Raw genomic sequence first — 16,126 nt, 5'->3', positions numbered from 1 at the left:
CATTTGTCAGGAAAGGAGTATTATTACAATATACTTGTAGTAATCATTTGGTAGGAAAGTAGAGTAATGGAATGCATTGACAGGACATTAGTAGTATTACAGTATACTTGGAGTAATCATTTGGCAGGAAAGGAGTATTATTACAGTATACGTATAGTAATCATTTGGCAGGAAAGGTGTATTATTACAGTATACTTATAGTAATCATTTGACGGGAGAGTAGAGTAATGGAATGAATTGACAGGAAAGGAGTATTATTACAGTATACTTGTAGTAATCATTTGGCAGGAAAGGTGTATTATTACAGTATACTTATAGTAATCATTTGGCAGGAAAGTAGATTAATGGAATGCAATGAAAGGAAAGGAGTATTATTACAGTATACTTATAGTAATCATTTGGAAGGAAAGTAGAGTAATGAATTGATTACCAGAAAGAAACATATTATTTTAAGACGTAAGACGACAGTCCATTTTCAATTGAGATTTGGAGCAGCATTGTGCTTTCGTGCATTGTGGTTTCTCTTGCCAGCTCGCAGAGCAGCCTTTTCTCTCTATCATACTCTTTGTTTTGTATAGTTATTATCAAAACCTGGATATTTGATAAAGAAATGGCAGTAATGACATTGTATAATATCCAAAGTGTGTGGAGCTGCTCAAAACCTTTGTTTTCAAACCCTTCCAGCTTCCTGAAGATAATTATATCATGGCCTAATTCTGGATGGATCCTCACTGGAACTGTGATAGATATCATGACTTTTTAAATAGTCATATACAAGAGATATTTACACATCATAGTGATAGGAAAGATTGGCTTTTGATGCATCATGAAATGCCTATCATAGAATCCTTAACTGCTGGCTCAATGTCATTAGGAATAGAAATTACAAGATGCTATATGATGTTTCTTAACAAACTAGAGCCAATGTTCGTTTCTGTATATCCATGTGAAGAGCAATTATGAGCAAATACATCATATTATCCTGTAATCTTCCGGATATGTGAACAAAGGACCGAAATGGACAAGGACAATTTTTCAGATACAAGTTTGTGTATGTTTCTTCAAGATATATTTGATCTTCTACATGATCTATCACTTTATCACTGACTCTTAAACTGCTTTGATGACTAATGCAACATTTTCTCTCTCCATTTCTTTCTCAGTCTCTTCTCATTTTTTGAAATATATTCAACTTCTCAGTTCAAGTTAATATTCTGTACCTTTTCTGAGTGAATACTTTAAGAAAACAATGTCAAATCATGAATCAAAGGCTTTGTGATGCATTTATCTGTTAGCTGTGCTACAGCATTCAATGTCAACGGCCGATAAGCTTTACTTTCTAGTTTCTTCTGTCAAGGTTTGGAATGATGCTTGTTTCTGTTGTCTAAAATAGTATCTACTACACTATCAAACACTTTCATAGAACTGAAATAATGCTTCAAAATAAATCATATGATTTATCAACTATATCAAGGTAGAAAAGGTTGGTTAATCGTTAAACCCTTTTACTATTACTTAATATATTAATACTATGAAAAAGTGAAACTTCACAATATAAAGACAAAATAAATTCTAGGATAAATAACATTACATCTTTGAAGTAATGAATCTTAGAAAAGATTGACCTGAACATGCTTGTAACTGTTTTAAGGAGTGTCTTTGTGGTCTGAGATATTTAAAAATCAATATATCATTAATATTTCTAACTATGTTTTGGCAACAAATTAGATAGATAGATATATATATATATATAAAGATTTTAAATTTTAAAAACATACAAATATATGCAAACAAACATTTAAAAATTATAAAATACTAAATTCACTAAATATTCTACTTGTAAAATTATAAACAAAAACTCTGGTACAGGCACCATACAGTATATGTTCTGAATCTCTCTCTCTCCTCTAAGGTTTTCATGTGTTAGCCAGCAATTAAGGTGTTCCAAGGTAAAATGGAGTCAGTCCTGATTTTGTTTTAGTAATTCAGTCTTGTGTTGCAAGAACAAACAGCAAAATGATAACTATTCAGAGAAAAACGAGCTTTGTTGTTTGTTTAGTTCTGCCCTTGCTGAAGTCCATTTAGTTGACGTAGTAGAGCCAATAAATTATGTTGAACAAAGAAAAGACAGTGGGGAAGATCATTCTCGACCACTTGTCGATAGAGTTTACATCAGTCAAATCGGGAATGTTGATCTTCAGCTGTGAAGCATGCCTCCGTAGCCGGTTCTTCTTCTGAGGCATGTGGCGCTCCAGGGTGTTGCGTCCAAAGTTGTGCCTGGCCTGCAGCCCTGCTTTGCGGTACTGCAGGGTGGAGCTGTCATAAGTCAACATGGTGCTCCTGGGGTCACTGAGACCAAGGGTCAGCTCCGATGCTCCCATCTCATTCTTAATTTCTATGGTGCCCAGTAGAATATTTTCATGCGGGTCCATCTACAAGGTGAGAAATTAAATGCATTATTAGTTATGCTACATGTAATGGATGGACAACTTAACGCTTAATGTCTTCACTATCCATACCAAGACATCACTTAAAGAGATTATTCTGTACTTTTGTATACTTTTTTAGCCAGTAGTTCTGAAAGGTGCACAATGGCATATCTCTCTCTCTCTCTCTCTCTCTCTCTCTCTCTCTCTCTCTCTCTCTCTCTCTCTCTCTCTCTGCATCATGTGCCTTTTTCTAGCTGTCACTCATATGGCAAGGAGCTGAAGCTAATTGGTTGAACTCGAATTGCTAGGGGGCTGGCCCACGTGGGGGAAAATGTAGTGAAAATGGTGCAAAAAACAGTCGTTTTCAAACTAGGGATTTCGTGGCTAATTGAGGTAAGACAGTAATTCTGCTCATAGATTATACATGTATGAACTACACATTGACACATCTAGCCCAAAGCGGGCAGTTAAAAAAATACTTAGTATCCCCCAAAGTTGTCTTTTTGTGAGAGCCCCTGAACTCAATTCATGTTAAATGTGGGATGACATACTGTATTTGTTCTAGAAAACAACTCGTTTTGCTTTACTCACCCTGTCCTAACTATTACCCCATACATCTTAAAATGACAAATGAATATCAATGGAATATATCTTAAGTTTATACTCTAGAAAGGAATTCAGTGACTTAGATTATTTTTGTGTCTAAAACAACATATCATATTTATATTGTAGTGTTAACACAGTTTATAATTATAAGTTATAAGTACTAATTGTCTTTTAACATAAATATGTTCATAATGTGGGATGGCATGCAAACAAAACTTGAAAAAACAGATAAACCCATGTTTATGTGGGTAAAAGGGAGCTGTGGGTCCCTAGAATGTGAAAGGCATACTATACTTACTGCTTTGCAGTGAGTTATACTCACTGACAATGTTGAGTTGAATGAACAAAATAGCAGGCACAATTGTTAAATCTAGAATTGGATGACTAAAAAAACGGATATAACACAAAGTGTAAACAAAGATGGAGATAACAGATGATAACAACATCAGTGTTGGTCTAAACAATAATGTATGGTAGAGAGGGGAGGATAGAGAGGGTAAGGGGACATTTTAGTCATTCTCATGGTGAACACAGAACCAACAATATAATGACCTTACAGATGTAGGATCTTAATTTGTGCCAGTTTGCTACAGTAGAAAAATAATCCTGCAGCAACAGGAAATGTGAATTATAATTTACGTTCATGTTTGTAGGGGTTGATGCATTTTTCGAATGGAAAATAATGTGTGAAATTTCAAAGTGAAAATTACAAATTTCAGAAGCCTTTTTAAACCTCAAACACACTACAAGTTTATCATTTCCTGGAAAATTCTCCTGCAACAGGGTGATCAAACTAAGATTCTACATCTGTATTACAACCTAATCATCCATATCATAATATTCCGAAATTAATAACACACTAACCAGGTTTCCATCCAATGGTTTTTATGCGAGTAAAGTACGTCAGATAAAAAATGTCATGACAGGCCTGATGGAAAGAGAACATTTCTCGGTCAACTTACAAATGTCGACAAAACAAAATATGCTAGGCAAGGTGGGATCTTTTTGTTTCTGTAAAATGTATTATGCGAGAAATGTCAGTGGAAACGTTTTTATGCGCAAATATTGATATAATAACCATGATATGGAAGAAAACTCACGGGGAAAGCATGCAGTTTATTATGCTAGAGATGAAATAAGTTGTGATGAACTTCACAGGGTAGGTTTCCAATAAATATTGAGCGTCTTCTTCTGGTGACATGATCATCGATGCTTGGCTGCCGTTTGACAAATAAACATAATATCGTTCTTTTGTCCATAATATCTCATAATGTAGTGTAGGCTATACACGCACTCTATCTGCGAGCTGTTGGCTAGAGCGCACGTGCAAATACCAGAGTGAGCAGACTCGCTATATATATATATATATATATTTTTTTTTTTACATTTAACTTTTATTTAACTAAGCAAGTCAGTAAAGAACAAATTCTTATTTAGAATGATGGCCTACCGGGGAACAATGTGTGAACTGCCTTGTTCAGGGGAAGAACAAGAGCTTTTTACCATGTCAGGACAGGAATTTGATCAAGCGACCTTTCGGTTACTGGCCCACTGCTCTAACCACTAGGCTACCTGCCGCCCCTGGTGGTAGTTAAAGAAGAATATAACACACATTTGTTAGTGAGAAAACCATCAGTTCAGTTGAAAAACCGATAGAAACCCATTTAACTTGTATTTTCTCTTTGGTACATGGGAATTTAACCGCAAAATGTATTTTTAGGTGCAATACATCATCACGCACAGGCTTTTATCTGTAAACAAGTACATTTAATGCAAATACATCTCTGGTGGGAAAACGTTGTTTTTATGCAGATGTGAAAATATTCGCATGAAAATCTGTCACCAATTGGATGGAAACATAGCTACTGAAACGTATAATGTATTCACCAAAACGGGAAGCTATCCCTTCCTGATATTTGCTAGATGTTACCATATAGAGTACTGCAGATACGTACACAACATTTACATTTGTTTAGAATGTGCAAACCAGTGTCTAAAAGTGGAGTTCAGGGATAAGGGGAGGACAGGACGACGATGATGATAATGATGATGGTGATGGAAACTCTAGGTACAATTTAATAAGTCAAACTATAAAATTGACTCTAGTTGGGTTGTAAATATTTATTGCGTTGTACTGTAAATTGTCACTCTCAGTTGTTAATCCAGTACCTTATTCTTTTCCTCGCCTAGTCCTATCGCTGCATCGTCCACAAAGATTGGTTCCCACATCGAGTCATGAGCGTCAATATCCCTCTGTTTCATTCTGGCATACAGAGTATCGTCTCTCTGAACTACATTTCCCACCAACCACTGCAAGCATAAAAAATAATTATGGTCACTTGAGTCAGCTGCTGGGAGAGGCAACACAAAATTGACAATTATGTTTTATGTAACCATGGTCAGAGAGGCAGTTGCTGTAACTATCTTTTTTTTAAACTCTGAGTGTGTCTTTTACTCAAAGTTGAATACAACAATAAACTACTATTCATCTCTTTATTTAAATGAAATCCACAACATCCAAATCTCTATCCAAAGCAAGTTTTTCTGTTGTATGAGTCAACCTGAAAACAGACCCTGATACACCGTGAGTTCATTGAGTTGACCCAGTTACCATGTAGATAAGAGAAAAGCTTTTGGTACATTACAAAACAGGTAAATGTAATAGGAAGAATGAATACACATCACATTATTCTTCACTTCACATCTCTCTAGGCTCTCCCATGGGTTCTAAAGGGTTCCTGGCCTTTCATTCCATTTCATTTGGACAAAAAAACACAGTGACAGATGTGCTCTATCTGCCTGTGTTTCAGATGGCAAAGCGCCTTATTTGGATTTCTCACAGGACTGATGTAGGCTCATGAAGGCTTGTTCTCCTTGACGGTAAGGCAGAGTAGCATTAATCCAAACCCCCCATTTGAAGTGGTGAAACTATTCCCCATCATGATTACCTTGCTTGTCTTCACAGTCAGTCCTTTCAATAATTAAATTCACTTTCATAAAGTGAAGACGAAAAAGAGAAAACATCAAATTCATATAAGCTGAAGAGTCAAGTCATGGCACTGCTTTCATCTGAAAATGTCAGTGTTAAAATGAATGTGTGTGTGTGTGTTCACAGTGAAATAGTGAAGTTAAGAAAACAGACTGGACAGGAACAACTAGTACAGTGATTCACGATACAGGAAATACTACACGTGTAATTATTATACCGTTTGTGAATATTTATGATAAGTCATATTTCTATCAAGTATGTAGTAATGTTTTCTAAATGCGCACAAAGATGATTCACTACCTAGAGCAGGGCTCTCCAACCCTGTTCCTGGAGAGCTATGCTCCTGTGGGTTTTCACTCCAACCCTGATCCTGGAGAGCTACCCTCCTGTGGGTTTTCACTCCAACCCTGTTACTGGAGAGCTACCCTCCTGTGGGTTTTCACTCCAACCCTGTTCCTGGAGAGCTACCCTCCTGTGGGTTTTCACTCCAACCCTGTTCCTGGAGAGCTACCCTCCTGTAGGTTTTCACTCCAACCCTGTTCCTGGAGAGCTACCCTCCTGTGGGTTTTCACTCCAACCCTGTTACTGGAGAGCTACCCTCCTGTGGGTTTTCACTCCAACCCTGTTCCTGGAGAGCTACCCTCCTGTGGGTTTTCACTCCAACCCTCTTACTGGAGAGCTACCCTCCTGTGGGTTTTCACTCCAACCCTGTTCCTGGAGAGCTACCCTCCTGTGGGTTTTCACTCCAACCCTGTTACTGGAGAGCTACCCTCCTGTGGGTTTTCACTCCAACCCTGTTCCTGGAGAGCTACCCTCCTGTGGGTTTTCACTCCAACCCTGTTCCTGGAGAGCTACCCTCCTGTGGGTTTTCACTCCAACCCTGTTCCTGGAGAGCTACCCTCCTGTGGGTTTTCACTCCAACCCTGTTCCTGGAGAGCTACCCTCCTGTGGATTTTCCAACCCCAGTTATAACTAACCTGATTCAGCTTATCAAACAGCTAATTAATGAATCAGGTGTGCTAGATTAGGGTTGGAGCAAAAACCTACATGACGGTAGCTCTTCAGGAATAGGGATGGAGAGGCCTGACCTAACTTGTATCATCTATCCAGTGGGCTACTCTTTAAAATACTGGGTATTCTGTACAGGAAAATGATGTGTAGGTGCATGGTGTCTACTGTACCTTGTTTGGATCCATTCTCATTTTCTCATTGTTGGCGACAGCTTCTTTCTCAGCCGCTCTCTTCTGGCGCTGGGGTCCTCTGCCGAAGAAGATGTAGTTGACCAAGGCGTACTCCAGCAGGGCCAGGAAGACGAATACGAAGCAACCCATAAGATACATGTCAATGGCCTTGACGTAGGGGATCTTGGGAAGGGTCTCCCGCAGGTGAGTGTTGATGGTGGTCATGGTCAGCACAGTGGTGATTCCTGGGAAAATAACCTGCCCATCATCACCATCACAGATCATCACAGGAGACCAACAATCCACCTCATTAGCAGAGGACTCCCACAGAGAGAGAAATTCAACCTTGACCTCAGATCTGAGTAGGCTGCTGTGACTGACAAGAAAGCCCCTGCTAGCTTTCATGATCATTTCTGTTCAATGAGTCGTGACAGTCAAATTGGAGGTCAACTCACTGTTAAAGGGACTTTGGTGTTTTCTATTTATATGTTGAAACTTACTAATGTCTTGTTTCAACTTTTTTAATATGACAGATTATTCTTGCTTTTTTTGACATTGAGTCAGCATGCATTCTGTTATGACATTCTTTATTGTCCACCTCTGATTCTGATATAAACTAAGCATTGTATCCATACACAATTGCAATGCACCTCGCACACCTGTATTTGTTGTAGAGTTAGTGCCTATAATGCCTGAAAGCAGGACAGGGTCAAAGGATTCATAAACAGAGGTCTGATCTGGGTTGACCCTGTAACTCCCTATCCAGCCGACTCCATGATTAAGCATTACTTCTGGTTTTCATTAAATCCCACACATGCTTCCCTCTTGGAGAAATAAATGCAGGTCAGTCTCCAATCAGGGAGAGTACTGCTCTTATCGAGGGTGCAAGCCAGAGGGAGGGGTGAGAGAGAGGGGATCTTCCTACATCCCACGCACCACGGACCTCATGCTCTAGACTTACGTAATGAGGGATGACAGCCAGAAAACGTTGACTTCCAAAAAAAGGGGAACAAAAAAAGCAGAGGCACTCAAATCAAAGTGGAAACAAATCACTTCAGTCATCCATCACTCTCCTTTAGGAAGCGTCTCGGTTGTTGTGTTCTGCAATGCTGCTACATCATGCCTTTTTCTCCATTGGCGTTGGTAAAAAGCTAAAGTGAAACTCCAACATAAAATAAACAAATATCTTTTCTGCTTCCTGAATTCAAGTGAATATAGTTTGGCAATGTAAGGTGAGACTATTATAGATTAGATTCAAAACCAATATAGATATTTTTTTTTAAAGACAGCACAACATCCTGTATTTTTATGACATAGTGTTACACTAGGGATTCCCGCTAACGAAACCATGCCTCAAACTTTGCTTTGGCTAAGGTTGTCATTAGCTTAGTCACTGGTCACATGACAAATCCATGACACACAAGTCCCTACCCAAAGCCACTCTGGCAGCGGAAGCGTCATAGTTGATCCAGAAGGAGACCCAGGAAAGGATGGTGATCAGGATAGAGGGCATGTAGGTCTGCAGGATGAAGTAGCCAATGTTCCTCTTCAGCTTGAAGCTGAGGGAGAGTCGGGGGTAGGATCCTACAGGGAGAAAGATCAACATATAAACGTGGTTAACGTAAGACGCCACAAGACTAACATACTGGACATACAGGTGGGGTGTCTGCTGGGCTTGTTGCAGAATAACTTTCTATTGATTTTACTTTGCTTTACGTTTGCCTCCAGAGGCTATCACTACAGTATATGGTTGACAACCTACAGTATGCCTGACAAAGGCTGCCTGAAGGGTCCCACTCCCTGTTGAGGCTGATCCAAAACATCACCGGCGGAGAAGAGGTACTCGGAGTGGACTTCTAGTCCGACTCAGGAGGCGCACACACCACCCACCACTTCCAAGTATATTACTCGCTAATGTTCAGTCTCTGGATAATAAAGTTCACAAGCTGAGGGTGAGGATTTCCTTCCAGAGAGACATCAGAGATTGTAACACACTCTGTTTCACGGAAACATGTCTCTCTCAGGATATACTGTCTAAGTCCATACAGCCCGTTTGGTTCTCAGTTCATCGCACAGACAGGAATAAATATATCTCCGGGAAGAACAAGGGCGGGGGTGTATGTTTCATGATTAACTACTCATGGTTTGATTGTGATAACATACAGGAACTCAAGTCCTTTTGTTCACCCGACCAAGAATACCTCACAATCAAATGGCGACCGTATTACCTCCCAAGATAATTCTCTTTGGTTATAGTCACAGCCGTGTATATTCCTCCTCAAGCTGATACCACAATGGCCCTCAAAGAACTTCACTGGACTTTATGCAAACTAGAAACCACACATCCTGAGGCCGCATTAATTGTAGCTGGGGATTTTAACAAAGCAAATTTGATGAAAACGCTGCCGAAGTTCTACCAACAGTAGTACTCGCGCTGCTAAAACACTCGACCACTGCTACTCCAACTTCCGGGATGCCTACAGGGCGCTCCCCCACCCTCCATTCAGCAAATCTGATCATGACTCCATTTTGCTCCTCCCTTCCTATAGGCAGAAACTGAAATGGGAAGTACCCGTGCTAAGGACTATTCACTGCTGGTCTGACCAACTGGAATCCACGCTTCAAGATTGTTTTTATCATGCGGACTGGGATATGTTCCGGGTAGTCTCCGAGAATAACATTGACGAATACACTGATACGGTAACTGAGTTAATAAGGAAGTGTATAGGAGATGTTGTACCCTCTGTGACTATTAACCCTAACCAGAAACCGTGGATAGATCGCAGCATTCGTGCAAAACTGAAAGCGCGAACCACCCCATTTAACCATGGCAAGGTGACTGGGAATATAGCAGAATACATACAGTGTAGTTATTCTCTCAGTAAGACAATCATACAGGCAAAACGTCAGTATAGAGACAAAGTGGAGTCGCAATTCCATGGCTCAGACATGAGACGTATGTGGCAGGGTCTACAGACAATCACGGACTACAAAAGGAAAACCAGCCACGTCGCAAACACCGACGTCTTGCTTCCGGACAAGCTAAACACCTTCTTCGCCCGCTTTGCGGATAACACAGTGCCATCGACGCGGCCCGCTACCATGACTGTGGGCTCTACTTATCCATGGCCGACGTGAGTAAGACATTTAAGCGCGTTTACCCTGCCGGCCCAGACGGCATCTCCAGCCACATCCTCAGAGCATGCGCAGACCAGCTGGCTGGTGTGTTTACAGACATATTCAATCTCTCCCTATCCCAGTCTGCTGTCCCCACATGCTTCAAGATGACCACCATTGTTCCTGTACCCAAGAAAGCAAAGGTAACTGAACTAAATGACTATCGCCCCGTAGCACTCACTTCTGTCGTCATGAAGTGCTTTGAGAGACTAGTCAAGGATCATATCACCTCTACCTTACCTGATACCCTAGACCCACTTCAATTTGCTTACTGCCCCAATAGATCCACAGACGATGCAATCGCCATTGCACTGCACACTGCCCTATCCCATTTGGACAAGAGGAATACCTATGTAAGAATGCTGTTCATTGACTATAGCTCAGCATTCAATACCATAGTACCCTTCAAAGTAGGAAACAACACCTCTACTTCGCTGATCCTCAACACTGGGGACCCACAAGGGTGCATGCTCAGCCCCATTCTGTACTCCCTGTTCACCCATGACTGCGTGACCATGGACGCCTCCAACTCAATCATCAAGTTTGCAGATGACACAAAAGTAGTAGGCTTGATTACCAACAACAACGAGACAGCCTACAGGGAGGAGGCTCTGAGAGTATGGTGCCAGGACAATAAGCTCTCACTCAACGTCAACAAAACAAAGTAGATGATCGTGGACTTCAGGAAACAGCAGAGGGAGCACACCCATATCCACATCGACGGGACCACAGTGGAGATGGAGGAAAGCTTCAAGTTTCTCGGCGTACACATCACTGACAAACAGACAGTGTGGTGAAGAAGGCGCAACAGCGCCTTTTCAACCTCAGGAGGCTGAAGAAATTTGGCTTGGCACCTAAAACCTTCACAAACTTTTACAGATGCACAATTGAGAGCATCCTGTCGGGCTATATCACCGCCTGGTACGGCAACTGCACCGCCCGCAACCGCAGGGCTCTCCAGAGGGGGGTGCGGTCTGCCCAACGCATCACCGGGGGCAAACTACCTGCCCTCCAGGACACCTACAGATCAAATCAAATCAAATGTATTTATATAGCCCTTCTTACATCAGCTGATATATCGAAGTGCTGTACAGAAACCTAGCCTAAACCCCCAAACAGCAAGCAATGCAGGTGTAGAAGCACGGTGGCTAGGAAAAACTCCCTAGAAAGGCCAAAACCTAGGAAGAAACCTAGAGAGGAACCAGGCTATGAGGGGTGGCCAGTCCTCTTCTGGCTGTGGCGGGTGGAGATTATAACAGAACATGGCCAAGATGTTCAAATGTTCATAAATGACCAGCATGGTCAAATAATAATAAGCACAGTAGTTGTAGTAGTAGTAGTACAGCACCCGATGTCACAGGAAGAACAACAACCACCCGAGCCACTGCCTGTTCACCCGGCTATCATCCAGAAGGCGAGGTCAGTACGGGTGCATCAAAGCTGGGACCGAGAGGCAGAAAAACAGCTTCTATCTCAAGTCCATCAGACTGTTAAATAGCCATCACTAGCACATTAGAGACTGCTGCCTATATCCACAGACTTGAAATCACTGGACACTTTAATAAATGGAACACTAGTCACTATAATAATGTTTACATACAGTATTTTGCATTACTCATCTCATTTGTATATACTGTATTCTATTCTATTCTACTGTATCTTAGTCTATGCTGCTCTGACACTGCTCGTCCATATATTTATATATTCTTAATTCCATTCCTTTACTTAGATTGGTGTGTATTGTGTGTATTGTTGTGAAATTGTTTGATATTACTGCACTGTTGGAGCGAGAAACACAAGCATTTTGTCATACCTGCAATAACACCTGCTAAACATGTGTATGTGACCAATAACATTTAATTTGATTTTATTTGTTGTTTGCATCCAGAGGCTATCACTACAGAATTTGATTGACAGCCTACAGTATGCCTGACAAAGGCTGCCTGTGTCACGTTCCTGACCTTATTTCCTTTGTTTTGTCTTTGTTTAGTTGGTCAGGACGTGAGCATTCTATGTTATGTGTTTCTATGTTGGGTTCATGTTCAATTAGCCTGATATGGTTCTCAATCAGGGGCAGGTGTTTTACGTTTCCTCTGATTGAGAACCATATTAAGGTAGGCTGTTCTCACTGTTTGTTTGTGGGTGATTGTTCCTGTGTCAGTGTTTGTGCCACACGGGACTGTTTCGTTCGTTCGTTCGTTCGTTCGTACGTTCCTGTTCGTGCGTTTTTGTTATATGTTCACAAGTTCAGGTCTGTTCACGTCGTTTATTGTTTTGTAGTTTATCAAGTGTTTGTTCGTGTTCGTCTTTCACAAATAAATATCATTATGTCTTCACAATACGCTGCATTTTGGTCCGATCCTTGCTCCTCCTCAGACGAGGAGGAAAACAACCGTTACAGCCTGAAGGGTCCCACTACCTGTTGTCATTTCCAAGATATCTGTCGGGGAAATACTCAACAGAAAGAATACTTGTTCTGGTTCTAACTCTGTGGCATCAGCGTTCTCCTGCATTATCAGGGTTATGACTATCTCTGAATGTATGAAGAGAGGGCTTCTTTGCCTGCCTAGGAGAGCACTACATTTTTTATTATCTAGGCTTTATTTGAAATAAACCCAGCAGGCCGCTGTATGGCAGCATTGCTTGAACACGCTCATATATTGTGTCCTTTGGGATTGGGATGTATTTTGGTTAGGTTGTATTATTCTAGTACAATGGCAGGCGAGGGGGACCGTTAGAGCTGACATCAAGAAGGACCCAGGGTATAAGGAGCTGAGGAAAAGCTAAACAGAAGGTGCAAGAGGAGTAGGAAGAGAATGTGAATGTATTACAGAGTGGGTATAAAACCGCCTCCGGCACACATCTCCAGTGAGTAGTTCACAGTTAGTTTTGACGTTGCCGTTAGTTAAAGATTTTCAGTGAGTTTAGTGTGCGGCGCACAGCAAAAAGAGATGCAGGGAGGGTTTCCTAAAGGACTAATGAAACAGTGGGGGTGTTAAGGTTACTGTCTGGTTAATAAAGCAACAAGGGCATTTGTTGGTCTTTACCACAACATTGGGGGGTGGGGGTGTATTTGATAAATGCCAACCATTTCTGCTGATGTGTGCTTCTCCGTGTAATCTGAGGGTCAGCCCTTACTGGTCTCAGCAGGCTGCTGTAAAAAATGGGAATCCCCCATCCTCAATGCCTAAGCAGTGCAGTCACAGCCCATAAAGAAAGGGATGAGCTGTAACTACTATACATTCTTTATGCATCAGAAAACATTGGGTTTACCAGTTCATGGGGACACATGAGCTTCATAAGGCACAGGACAAGCTGTAATTGTTTGACTCACTCTGTGTCATTGTACTGCTCCCATTCAATAAAGTAGTTTCCCCGAACCTCTACATACACTTCCACTGTCCTATTGCCTGCTTGCATAACAAATTAATGAAAATAAAAATAATGTAGATTATGAATAAATAATTCAATAAAACAATGTTTTTTTTTTAAATAAGTCATGAGCATGCTCCATTTCTGAGAAGGGGGTGGCCTCCATTTTGCCTGTGGGGCCTGTGCCAGTTCGGCTAAAGCAGGAACATCCCACAATCATTCCGGAAACACCACAGGGTCACCCTTCGCCTCTCTTTTGCAACCCTACATTACTCTTCCACCTTAATAAGAACCTCGCTCTCCCCCTATGGGGGTAATGTCCTGGAAACGGCATGCATGTGCCAGATTGTCAGAGGAGCCCCAATGTCAGAGCATCTAACTGACCTATAAATGGATGCAATTTACCAGCCAGGCCCTTAGTCAGCCCCATGGTCCCTGCACTGCACAGCGAGGGGCTCTAGCTCAGCCTGGGTCATTACAGAAAACCTGCTAGACTGATGTAACACGACATTTTCTGGAAAATTACATGAGAGCTCCTACTCAGAAACTGGCCAAGGATAACCTTGTCACAGAAGCACTTTTTTTTGTCTACTCTGCAACCTTTGTATCTGTACTTAGCTTTAATGACGAGTACATGGGAGAGAGAAGCTAAATATAGGGGCCAGTTGGTGCATAAGACATCACCTGTAGAGAAGACGACATTCTTAGAGATGAGTTTGTGGTCCACGATGGAGAACTGAGGAAGTTCTATTCTCTCCACCCCCGTCACAGCGTTATGACCTCCTCGCCAGTAGAACTCTATGTCATCAGTGGTGTACCCATCTGAGGACGAGAGAGGAGGCAGGGCATTTGATGGAGAACACAAGGGCACACAGCCAGTCAGAAATATAATGAACGTGTATGTGTCTCCAAGGATTATTAAGTTCAACATATACAATTGTGGGCACATAATCATCATATAAGGCACACAAAGAATGTGTTGATTAAATCAGAAGCATTGTAAATACTGTAGCGTCAACCTAACATGTCTGCCACTTGGATCCGAGTAGATTTCAATAGAGAAGATTTAAACAAAACAACCACAATATGAACCACAATGAGAATATCATTTTTTTAACTGAGCATAAATACTCATATAAAACAATGTTATTTTCTCTGCCTCAGTGCTTACTCAACTAAAACTAGTACAGAAATTAGCAGCCAGCCAGTGGACTCACGGATATAAACTATTGAGTAACATCTTATAGAATCCCAATTTTTTTTCTTCTCTCCATCAGACCATGAAACTGGTCCTTGCATAATCCACTTCCTGCCTGCCTAGGCCAATGCAGTGGTCAATTCGGCTGACTCTAGGGAACTGTGTGCACGCATTATAACAGAGACAAGAGACAGAAATGGAGGGTTCTGCAACACTCCAAATCGCAGGTTAATGAATGAGAAATGAATAAGGTGTTTTTCTCTTGTCTCTCTCCTAATCAAACATTAAAAACACTTCCTCCTCATAATGATTGGTAATCAAAATGTGCGTGTGTGTTTATGAATTTGTGTGTGTGTATTTGTGTGACTGTGTGTCTGCGTGCCTGCATATGTGTGTATGTTTGTGTGCGTGCATGTGTGTGTATCTATTCACATGAATATGTATGTGTGAGAGCGTGGTGCGTGTGGTGTGCGCGTGCGGGTGCGGGTGGACCTCAGGGCTGAGTAATATTTGACAGGACTATTCAGGAACTCTCCCACTGGCTCATTGATTAGTCCCATGCAGGCCTTCCCTTTCTCTTCCTCTATCCTCTCACCCTCTCCTCTCCTCCCTCTCCTCTCTTCTCCCCCTCTCCTCTCCCCTCTCCTCTCCTCTCCCCCTCTCCTCTTTTCTCCCCTCTCTCCTCTCCCCCTCTCCTCTCCTCTCCTCCCTCTCCTCTCCTCTCCTCCCTCACCTCCTCTCCTCCCTCTCTTCTCCCCCTCTCCTCTGCCACTCTCCTCTCCTCCCTCTCCTCTCCTCCCTGTCCTCCTCTCCCCCTCTCCTCTCCTCCCTCTCCTACCTCTCCTCTCCTACCTATCCTCTCCTCTGCTCCCTCTCCTCATGACATTGCCCTGTTGGGTGAGGTTTATGACACCCCCATAAATACCTTTCCCTCTTTACTCTCCACTCTACAGAATGGACTCTTGGAAAGCCCTTTGTTAACATAGAGAGAGTATGGTAACATCAAAAGGTTGGGGAATGGATCAATATTTCCCTTTCTCAACCAGTTGAAAGTGTCCGTTGGTACTTAAAGAATATGATACCAGATCAGTTGGCGTCTGAGACATGATTACTGATGATAGGATAACATAAATTGTATCTTGGAAAGTCTACACATTCTAGTTATCAGATTCAC

At 41.7% G+C, this 16,126-nt stretch overlaps 1 protein-coding gene across 2 annotated transcripts in view; it reads right to left on the bottom strand.

Moving 5' to 3' along the window:
- Positions 1-2,081: 2,081 nt before the first annotated feature.
- LOC120056448 (gamma-aminobutyric acid receptor subunit beta-2-like) overlaps positions 2,082-16,126 on the bottom strand; it is a 92,445-nt gene continuing 78,400 nt past the window's right edge. The window contains exons 6-10 of one of the 2 annotated variants that reach the window (XM_039004613.1): positions 14,439-14,576; positions 8,637-8,789; positions 7,206-7,450; positions 5,205-5,345; positions 2,082-2,432 (exon numbers count right to left, since the gene is read on the bottom strand). In XM_039004613.1, coding sequence (XP_038860541.1) covers positions 2,082-2,432; positions 5,205-5,345; positions 7,206-7,450; positions 8,637-8,789; positions 14,439-14,576 — 1,028 coding nt within the window. The remainder of the gene's footprint in view (positions 2,433-5,204; positions 5,346-7,205; positions 7,451-8,636; positions 8,790-14,438; positions 14,577-16,126) is intronic. The other variant, XM_039004614.1, reaches the window with a different exon arrangement.

Source organism: Salvelinus namaycush, chromosome 12 (assembly GCF_016432855.1).
Source record: "Salvelinus namaycush isolate Seneca chromosome 12, SaNama_1.0, whole genome shotgun sequence".
NCBI lineage: Eukaryota > Metazoa > Chordata > Actinopteri > Salmoniformes > Salmonidae > Salvelinus > Salvelinus namaycush.
This window is presented reverse-complemented; position numbering and strand designations above follow the sequence as displayed.